At 46.0% G+C, this 18,042-nt stretch overlaps 2 protein-coding genes across 2 annotated transcripts in view; one reads left to right on the plus strand and one right to left on the minus strand.

The window, feature by feature from the left end:
• The window catches only part of LOC135916344 (fibulin-1-like), a 183,767-nt gene that overhangs the window by 8,756 nt on the left and 156,969 nt on the right, over positions 1-18,042 (plus strand). The gene's annotated exons all lie outside the window — the stretch shown is intronic.
• LOC135916345 (cytochrome P450 2J4-like) overlaps positions 1-18,042 on the minus strand; it is a 29,416-nt gene that overhangs the window by 5,497 nt on the left and 5,877 nt on the right. Inside the window, exons 2-6 of the mRNA XM_065449697.1 lie at positions 15,085-15,366; positions 13,874-14,001; positions 13,509-13,615; positions 12,626-12,927; positions 1,164-1,270 (exon numbers count right to left, since the gene is read on the minus strand). Of these exons, the coding sequence (XP_065305769.1) occupies positions 1,164-1,270; positions 12,626-12,927; positions 13,509-13,615; positions 13,874-14,001; positions 15,085-15,299 (859 nt within the window). The 5' untranslated portion in view covers positions 15,300-15,366. The remainder of the gene's footprint in view (positions 1-1,163; positions 1,271-12,625; positions 12,928-13,508; positions 13,616-13,873; positions 14,002-15,084; positions 15,367-18,042) is intronic.

The following is an 18,042-nucleotide window of genomic DNA, read 5'->3' on the forward strand; positions in this document are numbered from 1 at the left end:
AAAGTGTATGGAGTCTGAGCATTTCACTCTTCAAAAGTCCCCGGTACAGTTCATTTCACCGCTGACCCCGTGCTGACTCATGAAACTCAAAGCCAACTGAAGTGAAACTTGGCAATAAATAGTTGCAGCGAGGCAAGCGTTTTATTTCAGTTCAATAAAGAATTAGTCTTTCACCGTTCCGCTATAACAGACGAGTGAAAAGTTACAAAATTACGCGCTTATAATTTTATTTTTGTGGTTACCGCCTTATTTAGGTAACAGGGAAAGTTTGAAGTACGAGCTATTTGCAGCCTCCTGGAGGAACAGTCGCTGGCGGTTATGAGGGCGTGGGTGGTGCTTCAGTGTAGGCTTTAGTTGTATACGACTATAGTTAGTTACATTAGATACTGCAGTCTTACAAGGGCTATAGCAGGGGTGAGTGTAATCGAGAATTCACAAAGAATGACAAACCAGCAAATAGCAGCATTGTGTGCGAAAACTAAATAATTATGAGGCGAGAACGTACACTGTTAAGGACGCCCAAAACTTCTATGATAGAGTCACCGCCCCGGAAAAGCGTCGTTCCCGGTTCCTATCTTCGGACCAGAAGAAATTCTTCAAGTGCGAAATGTTCTTTCTGAGCAACTCGTATAGGTTTTCTCTGCAGCTTCGTGCTACAGTTGTGAGGATGATTGTTCACGCTGCAGCGTCTTAGCGCTATAGCTTCAGAGTCCTGCTTGAACCCGCTGCTTGTAGCTCGGCGGGTATATATCGTTGTGGTGCTGAGCTCGGGGTCACTGGTTGGATCGCGGCCGCTGCTGCCGCATTTAGATGCATGGGGCGAGATGCAACAGCGCTCTTGTACTTAGATTTCGGTGCATGTTAAAGAACCCCATGTGGTTAAAATTAATACGGAGTCCCCCACCACGGCCTGCCTCAACACGAGATCGTTGTTTTGGCACGTAAAGCCCGGAATTTAACTTTATTTAGAGTTATGTCTGATTTTTTACCACACCGGAGCGTTTTGGGTACTCTGTTCAGCAGAGTGAAAATTTCACTTGCGATAATTTGTATTAGGATTCGCGACAAACAAATAAATAAATGAGACAAAAGAAACTATGGACGACAGATACACCGCTTATTTCACCGCCCTTTACCATCATCAAAAGCGCACGCGCACTCACGAGTGAAACCTCCGTTTCGCTGCTGCTTCATCTCGCTGAGAAAGCCGTCGATGTAGTCTCGGACCAAGCCATCCTTGTACGTGTCCAGATGTTCGTTGATCTTGGAGCTGGGAGTAAAACAGTTTTCATGTCAGTACGTTGAAAGGAGGATGGGACATTCGATATTGTGCATTTAGTCACTTTCATCTTATTTGTTTAATAATATATCAACGCATGAGAAAACCTAGCGCTTTCGCATTGTCACTGCAGTACGCCTACATGTTCACAACGATTCCTACGAAACAAGAGCAACGTTTGAAACTTCCGCAGTAGAAATTGGAAAACACTTAAGAGGAAGCTTCAGCTCGGGTGCTCCTATCTAAATACATATAAAAGCAGAATTAGTTTTTCTCGGCAAGCACTGCACCAAATTTGACGTGGTTTATTGCATTTAAAAGAAAAACTTAAAATCTAGTGACTGTTGGTTTCAAATTTTTGAGTTAGGTTGTGAAACTTTTATTAAAAATTGGCAAAAATCGACAATTTTCAAAAAATGAAACTATTAAGTTTACAACTGTGTAACTCAACAACGAAAAATGATGTCGAAATTAAGTGAATTGCATTTAATAGTAAATCGAAAGCGGACTAAAATTGATATGTTACACATGAATATAAAAAAAATTTGTAATGTGGAAATACAGCTTTTGCAGGACCCTTGTAACCAACGTAACAAGTTCACGTGAAATGTAAAATGACATACTGAATTTGTCCGCTTTGAATGGTCTAATGGATGACGTTTATAGAACCGCGATATCTGCTCTTGATGCAGAGCTATGAATTTGTAAACTTCATGCTCCTATTTTTTCAAACGGTCGAATATTTGAAAATCTTTTTAACAAAATTCAAGCCCTAAACCGAAATTCTGCTTCCAACAGTCACCAGAATTTAACTTTCTCTCTCAAATGCAACAAGTTTCACTAAAATCGGTCCAGGGGTTATCTCAGAAAAACGTTTTTGCGTTTTACATGCATTTGAATAGGCCGCGTCGGAGTTGGGCCCGAGCTAAAGCTTCCTCTTTAAGTTCGTGCTCTTTATTTGAGTTTTGTTTCGTTAAATTCAACTGTCCCACCATTTCGATGATAGCACCGTTAAAAGCGCCTATATAAGCTCGTATAATGGTGTGAGAAGAATACCGATAGCTCAGAGGGTGTGCATGTATTTGGAGTCTATTGTGGTGGTGTTCCTAACAGCCAGGGGCATAGACTAATTCTGAACGGTCAGTGTAAGCGTTCGTCATTATTTATTGCTAAATTCGTTTTCACGAATATTTTTTACGAATTGGTTATTACGAATCTTTTTTTTACACATGCATTGCCTCCTTCTCGCTTCGGCTATCAAAGACGCGTAATTTTGACAGTATCTGCCGATAACCCCACTTGCGCGAAAGTCTGGTGCGCATCCACAATCGCCACAATGTAGCGCCACGTGGCTCGCTCCCTTGCTTCTGGATAAGGTTGTTTTCGTGTTCTCTGAGGCGAACATTGAGGCACCATCCGGTCGGCATGTGTTAGCAAGGCTTCGATAACTCTAAGCAAAAAATAAAAATAAATAATAAAATCTCATTCTTAGAAAGTACACCTTGGACCATTCCTGAGGGAAAACCACTTCTTTAAAATCGATGATTCGCCGTTCCTAAACATAAGAACCTTTTACCTGTAATTTTATATATTTGACGATATGCTCGACGCATGCGGGGGTCGTGCTAGTTCTATATATTGTCTTGTTGTAATAAAGGCAACGTTGTTAGTCAGCGCATGTGTCGTCGATCTAAGTCCTCGTCTTACGCGCTGTTTCCTCTTCCATATGGGGCTCCAAATATCCCAATGTCGATCCCTTATGCATTTCGTAATCTGGCTCTCGTAATGCCTTCGTTGTCGTGACTTCTATTCCGACTTAGTGGCCCAAGTTGTCCGGTAGCTTTGGTCAGTATAGGTATGTGCTCGTGGTCGTGACACCGTTGTGCTCGTTCCATCGTAGTCATTCCAGCTTTGTCATCTGAGTCTTGTCATGCCGCCGTCCTCACGTCATCGTCGTCATGCCGTCTCAAGCAGCATTCGTCATCACATCGCCGTCAAGATGTGTTTGTGGTCGTTGTATGGCCGTAACTCCAGCTTCGTCATTCGACTCTCGTCCTGCCATCACGCGCATCGTCATACAGGCTTCGTAGTAGATTCGTCGTCACGTCATTGTCGACACACACTGGTCGTCCTCTCGTTGTCCTCATACACACCCTTTTCATGCCATCATCATCGTTGCGTCGTCGTCATACAGTGGTCGTCATGCATTCGTTGTCATACCAATATCTTGATGCCATCGCGGTTGCTGCATCGTTGCCATTCTAACTTCATCATTCGACTTTCGCCTATATGTCGTCATGGTACCTTCGTCACACAGTTGTCGACTTGCCATCGCCGTCATGCTGTGGTCATCCGCTGTCATTTTATCATCACCACTACAGTAACGTCATCCCATTGTCATGCTGTCGACGTCATACGACCTTCGCGTTTTATCGACGTCAATTCTTCGTCATTCTACCGTAACCATGGGGTCTTGGCTTGGTGAGTATACATGTATAGGTATACGCCATCATCGTCACGCCATCGTCATATCGTACAAGCTTCGTGATACCGTCGTCACGCCATCGCAGTCATACACTTGTCTTCATCTCGTTCTCCTTACGCAGCTGTCATTTCTTGGTCGCCATGCGTTCGTTCTCATAAAGTCGCCGTGATGGCGTCGCGGTCCTTCAGTCATCGTCATTCTAACGGGAGTCATCCGAATCTCGACATGCCGTCGTCGTCATACCGCTGTCGTCATGCCGACGTCGTCACGCCGTGTTTTATCATATTAATCACTTCAATAACGTCATACCGCCTTTGTTGATCCATCGACTACATTCCTCCTCCTCCTCCTCCTCCTCCTCCTAGTGACAGAACCCTCTAATGAAACGCAGAGATTTTAGCCGGCGTATAGACATCGCTAACATGCTACTCTGCATGGGGAAGGGAATTGGGGAAAGAAAGACAGAAGGAGAGAGGCGCAAAAGAAAAAGGAATAAGTTAAAAAAAATTGTGCACTGAGTTTTCCGACTAATGGGCGATGGCGTGCATTCACTGTATGCACCGTCCTACAATGAGGTGACAGAATTCGCCGCTTGAAAGGCATGCACGAGGGTTTCAGTTTCCTTCGCCATTCTATCGTAATCATGCTGTCGTCATACAATCGTGATTATACACCGTTGTCATGCCATTATCCTCATTGCATCCTCGCCTGACAATCGCTGTCATACCGTCGTCCTCTTCCTGATGTGTCACGCTACCTTTGTCGTGTCTCGTCATTTCTCCTTCGTCATTCCATCGCCGTCGCTGCACCGACATCGTGCACTCGTCGTCATTCCAGCCATGCACTTGGGCCACCTTGGCAAGTGTGCCATAACGAAGGGGGATGATGCCGAAGTACGCCGCATATAGCCGATGCAACGAAAGTCTCAGAATGACCGCTACAGATGTTAACTAAACGTGACTCCAGAAATACGATGTGTCGCTACATTGCTCGAACGCTAATCGCATTACCGTCAATAGTCATCACGAGATGAGTTCTACCGTAATTTTGTTTTACTGTCCCTACTCCCCACCCACTGAGTGTTTAATTTCATAAACATGATTTGCGCTTCACCACTGACCACCAACTTGTTGAATTTATTAATTCACCGACTATTGCATGATCCTTATACACAGTGCTAATTCAATGTGACAAGAGATATGCTAGGGAAAATTGTGCATGCGGCGATAAATGATCTGACACACCTCACGGGAGCATGCGAGTCCTTGTCGTGTGCATATATCTTGAGTTGCGTATCCAACGCCTGGAACGAGCACTGCGAGGTGCTATAGCGTTTTGATCTGCTCGTTTTAGTACAGTACTGGCAACGACAGCGTTCCGTTCCTGAGTTTGACGGCGCGAAAATGGAGAATGGCTGAAGCTTGGTTCTGTATTTCCTTGTATTGGACGATTTTGGTTACAGATAGTGTTATTTACATCTGCCACTTCTAGTCGCCAAGAAACGAGCGGAAATGGTAGCGGGTGTTTGCAGTATGTATATCCATGAGGCGACTTTAATGAACAAATTGAAATGAAGACGAAGAAGACAAGTTCTTGATCAGTTGCTAATCCTGCTTCGCTCTGGTTTTTCGGTTAAAGTTGTGCGTACCGACGCCCCCGTGGCGGGTTCGATATCAAAAGCAATGACGGACGTTCCGCCTCCTCTGCCGCCAAGATTGGGGGCTGGCCTCCAAGCTGCAAGTCGGTCTGCTGCGCCCGACCACCTCAACGCGACTCTGCCAAGGACATCGAGCTGCTCAGACGTCGACGACATGGATTCTGACGGTGGATACCGAGGTCACAAATCGTCGGTTGAAGAGGAAACTTCGTAGGGACATCAAGCGTGAGTGAGCTTAACTACAACAAGCCGCCCACGCAGCAAGCGTACACAATCGCCTACTTCCCCGTCGCTGCTACAGGCAACCTCAATTCCCTCAAGAGGCAAACTCTCACTGCCTATCTCGAGAGGCTGGCTCCAGGGCAAATCAGAGAGGTCCGAATTAATCCCAGAAGAAACATACTTACTGTTGATGTGACTACACGAACCATTTTCGACACTTTGAATGCTGTAACTGAGCTAGGAAATATACTTGTCCGTTCATTCATCGCACATTGAGGCAGCACCACTGCCGGTGTTATCTACGATGTCGATACAGATGTTGATAATGTCGATCTCCCAACGCTAATCTCCTCGACTGTCCATATCACAGCCATACACCGTCTTGGACGGTCGAGGTGCATAAAACTTATTTTTGAGGGAGAGACCTTTCCAACACATGTAAAAGTGGGTTATGTGCGACATCCTGTCCGTCCACACATCCCTAGGCCCTTGCAGTGCCGTAAATGCCAGAAAATCGGGCATGTAAGTGCTGTGTGCGTGAACAAGACGACAGGTCCGCGCTGTGGTGGTGATCACGATGAGTTGACGTGTGCTGGCTCTGACTTGAAGTGCCCTAACTGCGACGGACCGCACGGACTGTCCAAAATTAAAGACTGAAATGTCCGTGCTAAGGAAAATGGCACAAGATCGATTTACACACAGAGAAGCGGCTACCAAGGTCCACCGCCGCCAGAGGCCCTCACGTAATCGCAGAAGGAGATAAGCATCTACAACAGGACAACCTGTACTACAGGAAAAGTCGTCGCGCGCTGCTGCTAGTCCTCAAACGTCAGAGCCACCTTTAACCACGTCTACTCTTCTTACACCAAGGACACTACTATATGGCCTTCCCTACCATTTCGGAGTACAGAAGTGCAGCCGGAACGCCAGCGTGAACATGAACCTTCATCATCGGATGGGCAAATCAAGGCAATGCTTGCACAGTTGATTCGTTCCTTGCGAATGCTGCTCATAGGAGTTAGGACTCCCGTTGCCATGGCTGCGGTGCAAATTCTCGACGCACTGGAACCAGTGCTTGCTGCTGTATAAAAGCTAGGAAAGGCCATGTCATCATCAACTTCAAGGTTGTCACTACAGGAAATGATAAGAGCTTCCGTAATATTCCAGTGGAACGCACGAGGTCTACGGGGTCGTCTGGGAGATTTTAAACAGAGAGTACTCAAGCATCGGTTTCCAGTTATCGTAATATGCGAGCCGAATATGACATCGCCATTTAGACTCTCTGGATACGAACAATTCGCGTCTGGGACAAGTGGAAATACTAGCAAAGTTTTACTATATGTGCGATATGACCTCACGTATTCGCTAAACCAAGTTCCGGTGCATAACAGCAACGAGTACGTATCTATAACACTGAAGCTAAAGCGCCGGATAATCTCGATCATCGGTGGCTATATTTATCCCAGGGAAAATTTGACTCTGGACACCTGAAACTTGTTCTTGACTCTTGCCGAGGACCTCATATTATTGTAGGCGATTTCAACGCGCACCACCGTCATTGGGGTAGTAGGATAAAAAATCTTCGAGGAAGACAACTTCTTAACTTCACAAGCACCAATGGTCTTGACATCCTGAACGACGGCTCACCAAAATTTCTTCGTGGCACAACGTACAGCAGCTGTCTCAATTTAGCTATCGCTTCACGATGCCTTTCGTCTTCTGCTGCCTGGTGCACAGATGCTGAAATGTATGGCAGTGATCACCTACCTACTTATGTGCAGCTGAGATGGTTTACAAGGCTTCGAAGTTTTCATACGCGACGCCCTGACTGGGGTGCTTTTCAGAACAAGCTAGAAGAATTCTGCAACTGTATAATTTCACCGAAAGAGATTGAAGAGCGCATTACAGCAACAATGCATGCAACAACACGCATCATCCAAACATCAAATTCAAGAACATCCGTTGACGTTATATATGAAGAGCTGCGGGCAGTCCGACGTCGCGCCGAGAGGAAATACAGGCGAACTAAATTGATATCAGACTTGAGGACGTCACGCCGTGTGCAAAAGAAAATTCAAAGAAACTTAGACAAGCTCGACAGACAACGTTGGAGGTCCTTTTGCACCAGCCTGGACCCAAGAAAACCGTTGTCCACAATATGGCATGTTGGACGAGCACTACCATCCCCAACAGCTACGTCCCTTCCGAGCTTTGGCTATCATCCAGACGCGTAGTGAGAAGGAAATCGCGGAAGGTTTCTGCATACACCTCTCCGGATCTACAACATCGGTAGCTTCAGTGCTCAGGTGTGCTCCTCCAACTATGGACGATCGTCTCGACCTCCCATTCACGCTGCAAGAGCTACGTGCAGCGATTTTCTCTTCAAGACACTCAAGTGCGCCTGGTCCTGATAGCATTACCTATTCTACCTTGTGCCATCTAGGCCCTCGAGCGACTGAAGAGCTTCTGGCTTTGTACAATCTCTCTTGGTCCTCGGGAACTGTGCCTGCACACTGGAAGACAAGCAAAATCGTGGCATTATTGAAACCAGGCAAGACACCCCATGTTATGCTTTCCTACAGACCTGTGGCGCTTGCAGTTCCATAGATAAAACCACGGAACGCATGGTTTTGACGCGCCTGGAGTAGTTTTTGCAGAAGCGTAATATCTATCCAGACGCAATGACAGGTTTCCGAAAGGGTAGGTCGTGAATCGACAGCGTCATTGACCTAGTAACAACTGTTCAACATCAGAAACGTCGGCGTCGATTAATGGCTGCTGTATTTCTAGATATCAAGGGTGCTTTTGACAACGTTCTACATGATGCAATTTTAAATGCCCTAGAAGAATGTGGCGTCGGGGGACGTATGCATCAGTGGATAGCCGGCTATCTTCAAGAGAGAACGATATTCATGACAACTCCAGACGGTGAAACAAAGTACCACCCCGTCTGTCGTGGAGTGCCTCAAGGAGGAGTACTGAGCCCAACCTTATTTAATTTCGTTCTCATTGGACTAGTCAAAGAAAACGCAGGCACAGTCTCGGTCTCTGTGTACGCAGACGACATCTGTATATGGACCACGAGCTTAACGCGCTTGCAGGTGCAAACGAAGCTGCAGCGCGCGGTGTCAATAACGTCGACATACCTAAACAGTCGCGGACTGCAGCTCTCACCGGAAAAAAGTGTAACCATGGCGTTTACACGGAAGTCAATGACCTGCTACCCCGTTATGATTGATGGGAAGATTATACCTCCAGTAACCCACTACAAGTTTCTCGGAGTCATCATCGACCGTGACTTATCTTGGTCGAAGCACCTTTCTGGATTAAGAAAAAAAGCTGGACAGCTTTACTCAGATCATTTGACATATGTCTGGAAAATCATGGGGGCCATCCAAATCATCTCTTCTGCAGCTCTACCAGGCGCTTTTCGTTGGCTACTTCCGCTACAGTGCGCCTGTACTTTCTCGGGGTAATACAACTGCTGTACGCACACTTGAAGGTGCTTAGGTTCGTGCACTGAGAATTTGCCTTGGAATACCACGATGTGCATCTATACCCGCCGTGGTTGCTCAGTGGCTATGGTGTTGGGCTGCTGAGCACGAGGTCGCGGGATCGAATCCCGGCCATGGCGGCCGCATTTCTAAGGGGGCGAAATGCGAAAACACCCGTGTACTTAGATTTAGGTGCACGTTAAAGAACCCCAGGTGGTCAAAATTTCCGGAGTCCCCCACTGCGGCGGGCCTCATAACCAGAAACTGGTTTTGGCACGTAAAACCCCATATATTATTATTATTATTATGTGCGTCTACGTGGGACACTATTGCAGAGGCACGTGCGTGCCCAGCTCGAGTTTATCTGCAACATGAGCCATTGCGAGTGCATCTAAGGCTACTGACTAGACACAGGAATCATCCACTCACGAACGTTACAAGCGTACGGCCTGTGTCTGCCTACTCAGAAGCCGTGTTGTCGCAGCAAGACTTATTGCCGTCGGACTTCGAACCCTATGACATACCCGAAGTTCCACTCTGGACGATGCCAAAGCCAACGGTGAGACTCTCAATCCCTGGAATAACGAAGAATTCGAAAATGCGCCGCTTGCTGGCCTCAAGCATTTCGCGCTATCATTCATTGCTTACATGCATGGATATTACGAACATGTTCTTACAGATGGTTCTATGACACAGGCCTCTTCCGCGGCGGCCTACACGGTATAAGGAATGGGGATCGCACAGCGGTTCAAGATAGGACATAGGACGTCGTCTACAGCAGCTGATTTGACCGGAGTTCGAGAAGTAGTTCGCTGCATACTGCAACAGAGTCTCGAGAAGTGGACAGTGCTCTGTGACTAAAAACCAGCACTGCAACTCATCAGGAATGATATGAATGACAGAACCGCATATACTCCTCTAGTTTATGACAACATGTCTCTGCTTACTGAGGCGTCTCATTCCGGGCATACTATCGTGCTGCAGTGGATTCCTGGCCATTGTGGAATAACTGGAAACGAACAGGCTGACGCGGAAGCAAAAAAGGCGCAGACTGACGGAACCATTATAAAAATTCATTCTTCCCGGTATGACATTAGTGACTTGCTCCATACCTCCATAAAAATTGCTACGGCGCGACATTGGGACAACCCCGAACATCGACAAGAGCGCTTCCATAGACTTGACGCTGGATTACAATTCCGGCTTCCACTTCGGTTGCGGAGTAGCCAGGAAACACTCATTCATCGATTACGGCTGGGTGTGGCATACACCCACCGATACCTTCACAAAATTGGACAAGCACAGGACCCTGAATGTAGCGTCTCTCACACTCTCGAGACAATAGCTCACGTAGTTTGCGTGTGCCCTCAATATGCGGCCGAACGAAGACACTCAAATCTACTGTTGACTGCTTGGTCTCCCGCCCCTTTTCAGAAGAAAAGCTTTTGGGTGCGTGGAGGAATGTTGACTGTGCCCAACGTGCCATAAAATCACTTTTGAACTTTTTAAGTGAGACTGGTCTAGACGATCGCCTCTAGAAGCTGTGAGACGTGCAGTCAGTGCGAAATGTGCTTGCGCAATAACTTTTTGTGACAAGATTACTTTTTGTATGGACAAGATTACTCGTACGTGTATTGCGTCTTCAGTGCGCACCCGCATATTGGACAACGTGTATATAGTATCTCATTGTACCATAACCTAATCACCCGCCACCTACCTTTCCCTGTATTTCCCACTTCCCCTTTCCCCAGTGAGGAGTAGCAGGCTAGAGACACGCTCTCCAGGCCGACCTCTCCTCCTTTCTCTTCATTAAAATCTACTCTTCCTCCTCCTTGAAATGTTCTAGGCGCTTAGCGTGCGATGCAAGTAGTGGAGTTGCTGTTGCGCACGCGAGGTCGCTAGCTACGGTTGATGGTGTCACAATATCGATGTCACAGTTAAGACATAATTTCGCTGCTTTTGTCACTGTTGCTGAACGTTCTATATAATATTGCTGTAAATATACCATATTGTCTAGCTGCAGTGAAGCTACACAATGTATTTAGTGTGATACGCACTCAGTGGTGTGATAGTGTAAGCCTATACGCTTGCACTATATTGCTTCATATGGTAGGACAGGATGACAGGCATAAAAGATTCTGTCTGCTAAAACAATAGCTAATTCGCGCTCACATTTCGCACGCAGCGTCTGGTAGCTTTTTAACACCCTGCTTGTATGGTTCATTTCGTCTTGTGTGAATCGAAAGAACGTAATATCTGAGGTAGTTCCAGACAGGAAATGCGGATTTCCCAACTAGAAGGAAAGATGGTACCATCTGTCTTCGACAGGAACACGCTGCGGCCGAGGAAATAATAAAGTGTGGAGCGGTTGCGAGAGTTACTGTACAGCTCTGCCTTTCGATTTATTGAGGAAATCCACTTTTTCGTATGACATTGTTAAGTGCTTTACTCTAATTTATCCTCTTCACGCACCAATTAATTCTTGCAATTGAAAATGTTGTTTCACCCCACTTCCGCATGCTCAGAAAATGAGAATCGCGCTGCTGCTGAATGAATTAAGAACATTCAATACCTCAAATGAGTTTTGTCAAGTTTACAGGATAGGGAGTCCATCCATGCGATAACTCATTACAAGCACGCCAGCTACAATAACATCTCAACTATTGAATGTCCACCATACTCGGGAATCACCCATCTATAATCACTTGAAATATATTACAAGGTAAAATATTGTGAGAAACAATGAAAGAAGTGAGCCCTCTGCATAATAACATTCTGATACCGAGAGCAAACACCCAGATGCCTGTCCTGCCAATTCATTTTACTAAAACACCTTACACACATTCAAAATTGCAGCGCAGGTCCAACTAAAAGTATTTGATGGTATTTGCAACATGCAGATTTTAAATGTCATTATTTTCGTCATTGATTTTGCTTTTGATGCACTATCTTGGTGGCCACAATTGTGCACACAGCGCATGCAGGTTTGATCCTCAACGAAACAGGTGAAAAATGGTATTTAACAGATCACACGGCAAAATCTGGTTCTTGTGAGTATTGAAAGCACTTTTGAACTAAATGGTTGTTGTGCTTCAATAAACATAGCAAACTGTACATGTACAGTCGCGGACAGAATATTATGGACCATGAAATCTAAGAAAAAGCTGAATATCTCCGCAACCACACAACGCAATCTTGTATTTGCATTCTGGACCTCGCCTAGAATATGCTAACAACATTGTCGTGGGCAGTTTTGCTGGTTACTGCTACAGGCTGCTCGGGAATTGAACGTTTTCGGAGATCCCGTGGTCCATTTTATTCTCTCCGCGACTGTACATATAATGTGCTTCGCTCGTTTCATGATGAAGGGCTAACCTTCGGAATTAACTAATATAGTAGTTTAAGCGAAAAACCGCTTATGCGTCCTTGAGCAACGCAGAATTTGCTGCTGAAGGGGTGGGATCTGTATCTTATGGTGTGCCACTCACTCGGCAAAATCTTCTCTGCGGGCCAGGGCGTCCTTTAGCCGCTTGCATGCGCCCACACGGAAGAAGACGAGCAGCTTACGAAGCCAGGGAAAGAAGTTGATGGCCGCCGCCTGTGCAGCCAGTGCTGGGATGACTTCGATCAGTTCGTCCAGGTAAATGCGCTCGGGGTCGTCGTATTCGAACCGCCGGCCGAACACCAGCGCCGAGATGATGTTGGACGTGCTGGGCGTCAACAGGGCCGTGGGAACCACGGGCTTACACTCGAGGGATTCCAGCTCGCGGATCAAGTACGACAGCTCCTTCTGAAATTGCAGTAAATTGTTCAGCGTTGTGTTCCCGCGTGGCTATAAAATCATATGCGCCGCTGAACGTTCGCAGGCCGTACTTCTGCGCCTCCCGATCCGGCCATATTGTGCTGGGGCGATGGTATCGCGACTGCATTTGGGAGACTAGGGTTCATGTCCCGGGGCGCGGTGCTGGGTGTGCTGGCGAGTGCCGCAGCGCATGCTCACGAGGTTCTGCATGTCATGTGCACCATTCGCACGTGCGGATAGCGCTGCCCGCCGTAACAAATTCGTGGCTTGGTATAACAGTTTCACATACTGTGTGGTCAATATGGGCACCGCTAAAATCAACAATACCGGGGTTTAAGGTCCCAAAGGAAAACGCAGGCTCTGATAGAGATGCCACAATGAGGAATTCCAGATTAATTTCGACCCCCTGGTGTCCTTTAGCTTGGGCCTAAATATAAGTAAACGAGCGAGTTTCTGCGATATCTCCCTGCATCAAAATGCTGCAGCTGTGGCTGGAAGTCCAACAAGTGACCTATCGCTTGATTAGAAGCAGAACGACATAACTGATGTGACGAACCATGATGACTCACGCGTATATGTCCCTCCATGACGGGTGTGGCGACGCCCAGATTTTTGAAGACTTTCAGCGAAAATCGACGCTGCAGCTTCCACAGTGGCCCATTGATTAAAAGAAGGCCTGTGCAGAGAGACAGGAAAAGTGAACAGGCGCTCTCCAGTCACGTGGCACTGATTACAGTAACATCAGAAATGCTCTTATTAGTGTGTGAAGCCATATACTCAATAACTACCGCTCTAGTCGTGCACTTTACAGTATGACTAAACTTATATGAGTGGTGAGTTCAAAATTTCTACCCGTGGCAAAATTGTCACTTTTCGGAAAAAAGTGTATGGTCTTGAAGCGTCTGTTTGCCATGTGCAATGCGCCTAAGCGTACCTTGTGACTGCTCGTGGATCTTAAAGGGAAATTCTTCTGGTCTGTTGAGAAGAGCGTCCTGCGAAAATGCTTCTTTCACGGATCCGAAGTCGCACAGAAAAACCACGTATCGGCTGCCCAGGTGAAGCCTGCACGCAGAAGTCGTCATTTGTGACGACGCAAGCGTGGACACGCATGCGACAGTGGAAGGAAAAAAAAAAGACAGAACATTACTCGTACTTCAGCGTGCAGTTGTAAGTAAGCATTGCTCCGCGTTCACGAATAGATTTTCTCCGTCGCTAGCAGTGCTGTTATATACAGTTTGTGTTTCAGGAATGTTTTAAAGGAGTAAGAGCAAGCCAGTAACGACATATCAACAACGTTAGCGATGTCAGGTAGCAAAAGTTGGGCGAAGGCAAAGAAAGTCTGAGATTGACTGATCGATCGATCGATCGATCGATTGATTGATTGATTGATTGATTGATTGATTGATTGAATATGTTTAACGTCCTAAAGAAACCCGTGGACTATGAGAGGAGCCGTATCTGAAAGGTCCAAATTATTTTTCTGTGATGTGGCTTTCTACCACACTTGCTGCAATATGTGTGTGTACAAGCGTCTTCGCATTCTGTCGCCATCGGAATGTGGCAGCCGCGGCAGCCTGCTGGCGACTTCGTGGTCAGCATTGCTACTGACGTTAGAGCAACAGCAGATTGTGTAAATCATGTTAAAGCGCGCCTAAATATTTCACAGTTTTCTTCAATATTTAGATGATCTTGCTTATGCATACCTTCTTTCCACCAGTTTGCTTGTTATATTAGAAGGACATCTAAGATCGACGTATATGTCGGCCTTTTGCTTATTCGTTCCTGAAAATTTTGTGACAAGCACACATAACTTAAGAATGACTACAAGCGAAGCGCGTCCGGGAAATTCCGTTTGTCTTTTACTTGCACTTTAAAAAAACTAAAAGGTTTAATAGGCACACCTCAGTGGTCGCGGGGCTTCAGAGTGGAAGCACCACCTGTGAGACCTACGAAACAGCAAAACAGGGGGGGGGGGGGGAGAGGGGAAAGATCCTAGCTCATAGGTGCTACCACAATAAAAAAAGAAAAAGAAAACGCGCGCGCTGAATAAATGGCTTGCATAGCGAGCGCTTGATTTATGCTTTCATTGTGAGCCCACCTCTAAATACCGCTTAGAGTCCTTTAAGCAGCGAGCGCGATACCTACCCAAATACGTTGCCGTATTTCTTCTTGAAAGCCTCTACGCCATGGTGGTCCTTGGGCATGAAGGGCAAGTACCCGAGCAGTGGCAAACCGTACGGCCCCGGCGGCAGGTCCTTCCGCAGGCACCTCTTGATCACGCCCCACAGGTGCTGCAGAAGGAGTGCGCCGAGACAAGCCACCAAGCCTGTGATGAGACACTTCCAGAGGAGTCCCTGCATGGCTGTGTCCTATAGGCGCTGTAATAGCTCACAGTCGTGTATGTGGACTCAGCCACAGTGGTTGACGCTGAAAAGAAAGGATGCGTCATCAGGAAATCTACTGTAGTTCATGTGCGCTTTGAGTCAAGGAGGTGTATTTAGGTACCTTTGTCATGTGTACACTATTCAGCGTTGATCAGCGATTGCGCGGCTTAGTGTAGCAAGAAATATACCAAGTACTTTGATTGCGAAGAAGGAATATAACAGGAGAAAGAACTCACTTGACGTGATAACTTCGGAGAGTTACTTAGAGTCAGAACTGTTAGCAGGCGTTTCGTCATTTAAAAAGGCTAATCGACTGGCATCATTGTCTTCTATATGTCAGTGGCACAAGATTAGTGTAGCACAAAATTGAAGACAGTGAAGCATTTCGCTTTCTGTCTACTCTGAATGTAATTGCTCCGAATGTGATGATCAACGCTTACTTATAAGTCGTTCTCGTTGGCTTGGGGGTGGCCCAGCATAACTGGCAGCAACGTGCAATAAAATCCAACCATTCTTATATCCCTCACCCGACCCCCAGTTAGAACACTGCGCTAATGTGTTAAGGTTGTCAATTGGTTTTCTAAACGGCACATCACTAAAATACTCACTTACATGAAAGGCCACACGCATGTGGTGCAAAACAAAAGGACTGTTTCATTTATCACACAACGCTAAGACATGTTCTCACATGTGACCGGTGTCATTGATCCCCCTTTCACCGTGCACCTAACTGCTAACGACGGAAAGGTAATAGAAAATGCAGCCTGTTCGATGCAACAGGCGCCCGTCGCTCATAAGATGTACCGCGGTGTAGCTGAGGTGAGTGAAAGACAGGAAGCAAACATCGGCCACATATAAGGATATTTTGAAGAAAAAAAATTTGTACCTGACAGTATTGCGATCAAGTGCACCGATACTACATAAGATGAGGACGAAATAATCGCAGCAGCAAAATGAATAACACAAGGGACAATAAAGCAGACATTCCACTTTCTCGGCACCAAAGTGATTGAATGATGAGGTTTTACAATCCAAGGCGACACTTGAGCTGTGGGAAGCGCTGTAGCTGTTGCCTACAGTGTACGGACGTTTTTTGCATTCCGCCCCGCAATGTACAAAGCGGCCGCCTTGTGCAGGAATCGAACTCGTGACCGCGCGCTGAGCAGCCTTAGCCATTGAGTCGCTGCTGCGGATCCTGAAGAGAAGACAGGTTCCGATTCCAATAAACAGATTGAGCACTTGTCACCAGATTTGGCGTTTGCTGTAGGTTTGCGCCGAAGTATAACCCATGGGGTGCGTTGCACCCACAACCATAGTGATCAACGCCCCTGGCAAAGCAATTCTGACTGCGCTATAGACGAATTAAGCAAACATCATACCGCAAAGGGATTATTGATGGGTTTAGAACGTCGGATCGAATGTCTGAGCAAAATAAAAATGATTTAAGGATGCTACGTGCAACTTTGCAGTGTTGCCGATCTTACATGTTTGGCATATGAAGGACACTCCACGTGAACACATCCAATGCACCGTGCCGTAACTCGAGTGGTCAAGCATGGAGGAGGATAGCTAGAAATACGATATCGTAAACACAATGATTAGGTTTTAGGGTGACGACGTAATGCCTAGAATATTGAAATATTGGCGCTTAAAGCACTTTTCAGCCGTTGCAACGCCTATATATCTCTTATTTGATGGTTCATTATCTTGCACACTCGAGTGACCACTACCAGTGCGGTGTACATCTGGTTAGGTACATAGCTAGGACATTGAGAACCAGTGCTTGGCAATAGTATCGGTTCACTAAGCGGGTGTAGCTCAGGCAAATTCACGTGTATGAATTAGCTCCAGCAGAAGTCGAACTATCCATTTAGAAGTTTCTCTAAAGGTGCAGCAAAACTTACGTACGAAAGGCAAATATTTGACGTAGTTTGAGCTTCGACGTAAAGGCTAGCTCGCGCCTTGAGCCGTAAAGGTACAAAATAATACAACCTTCCCCCATCGGTTCGTAAATAAAGGCCGTATTAGTGTATTTTGGTCGAACAGTGGGAGTCATATATGAGCTGGCACACTGCGCGCTCATATATCACTGTAGCACTCATTCTTTACCTACCAAATTGGGCCGCGCGCTCATATTTTCTCGTCGTATTTCTCGAGCCTTTACGTCGAAGCTCAAACTACATCAAATATTTGCCTTTCTACTAGGTGATAACTGATTCACCTTGTTTAGTTTCAGTGGCCTTGTTAAAAACTATACGCAAGGCTCGACCGTTATCTATCTTGGCTTGTAGCGCGAAGTTAACACGGACACAGAAAGCAGCAGAAAGGACGAGCGCTCGTCCTGTCTGCTCCTTTCTGTGTCCGTGTTCACTTCGCGCTACAAGCCAAGACCATGTTACCGTACCAACTCGCGCAACTATCTATCTATCTATCTATCTATCTATCTATCTATCTATCTATCTATCTATCTATCTATCTATCTATCTATCTATCTATCTATCTATCTATCTATCTATCTATCTATCTATCTATCTATCTATCTATCTATCTATCTATCTATCTATCTATCTATCTATCTATCTATCTATCTATCTATCTATCAATCAATCAATCAATCAATCAATCAATCAATCAATCAATCAATCAATCAATCAATCAATCAATCAATCAATCAATCAATCAATCAATCAATCAATCAATCAATCAATCAATCAATCAA

This window comes from Dermacentor albipictus, chromosome 5 (assembly GCF_038994185.2).
Source record: "Dermacentor albipictus isolate Rhodes 1998 colony chromosome 5, USDA_Dalb.pri_finalv2, whole genome shotgun sequence".
Taxonomy (NCBI): domain Eukaryota; kingdom Metazoa; phylum Arthropoda; class Arachnida; order Ixodida; family Ixodidae; genus Dermacentor; species Dermacentor albipictus.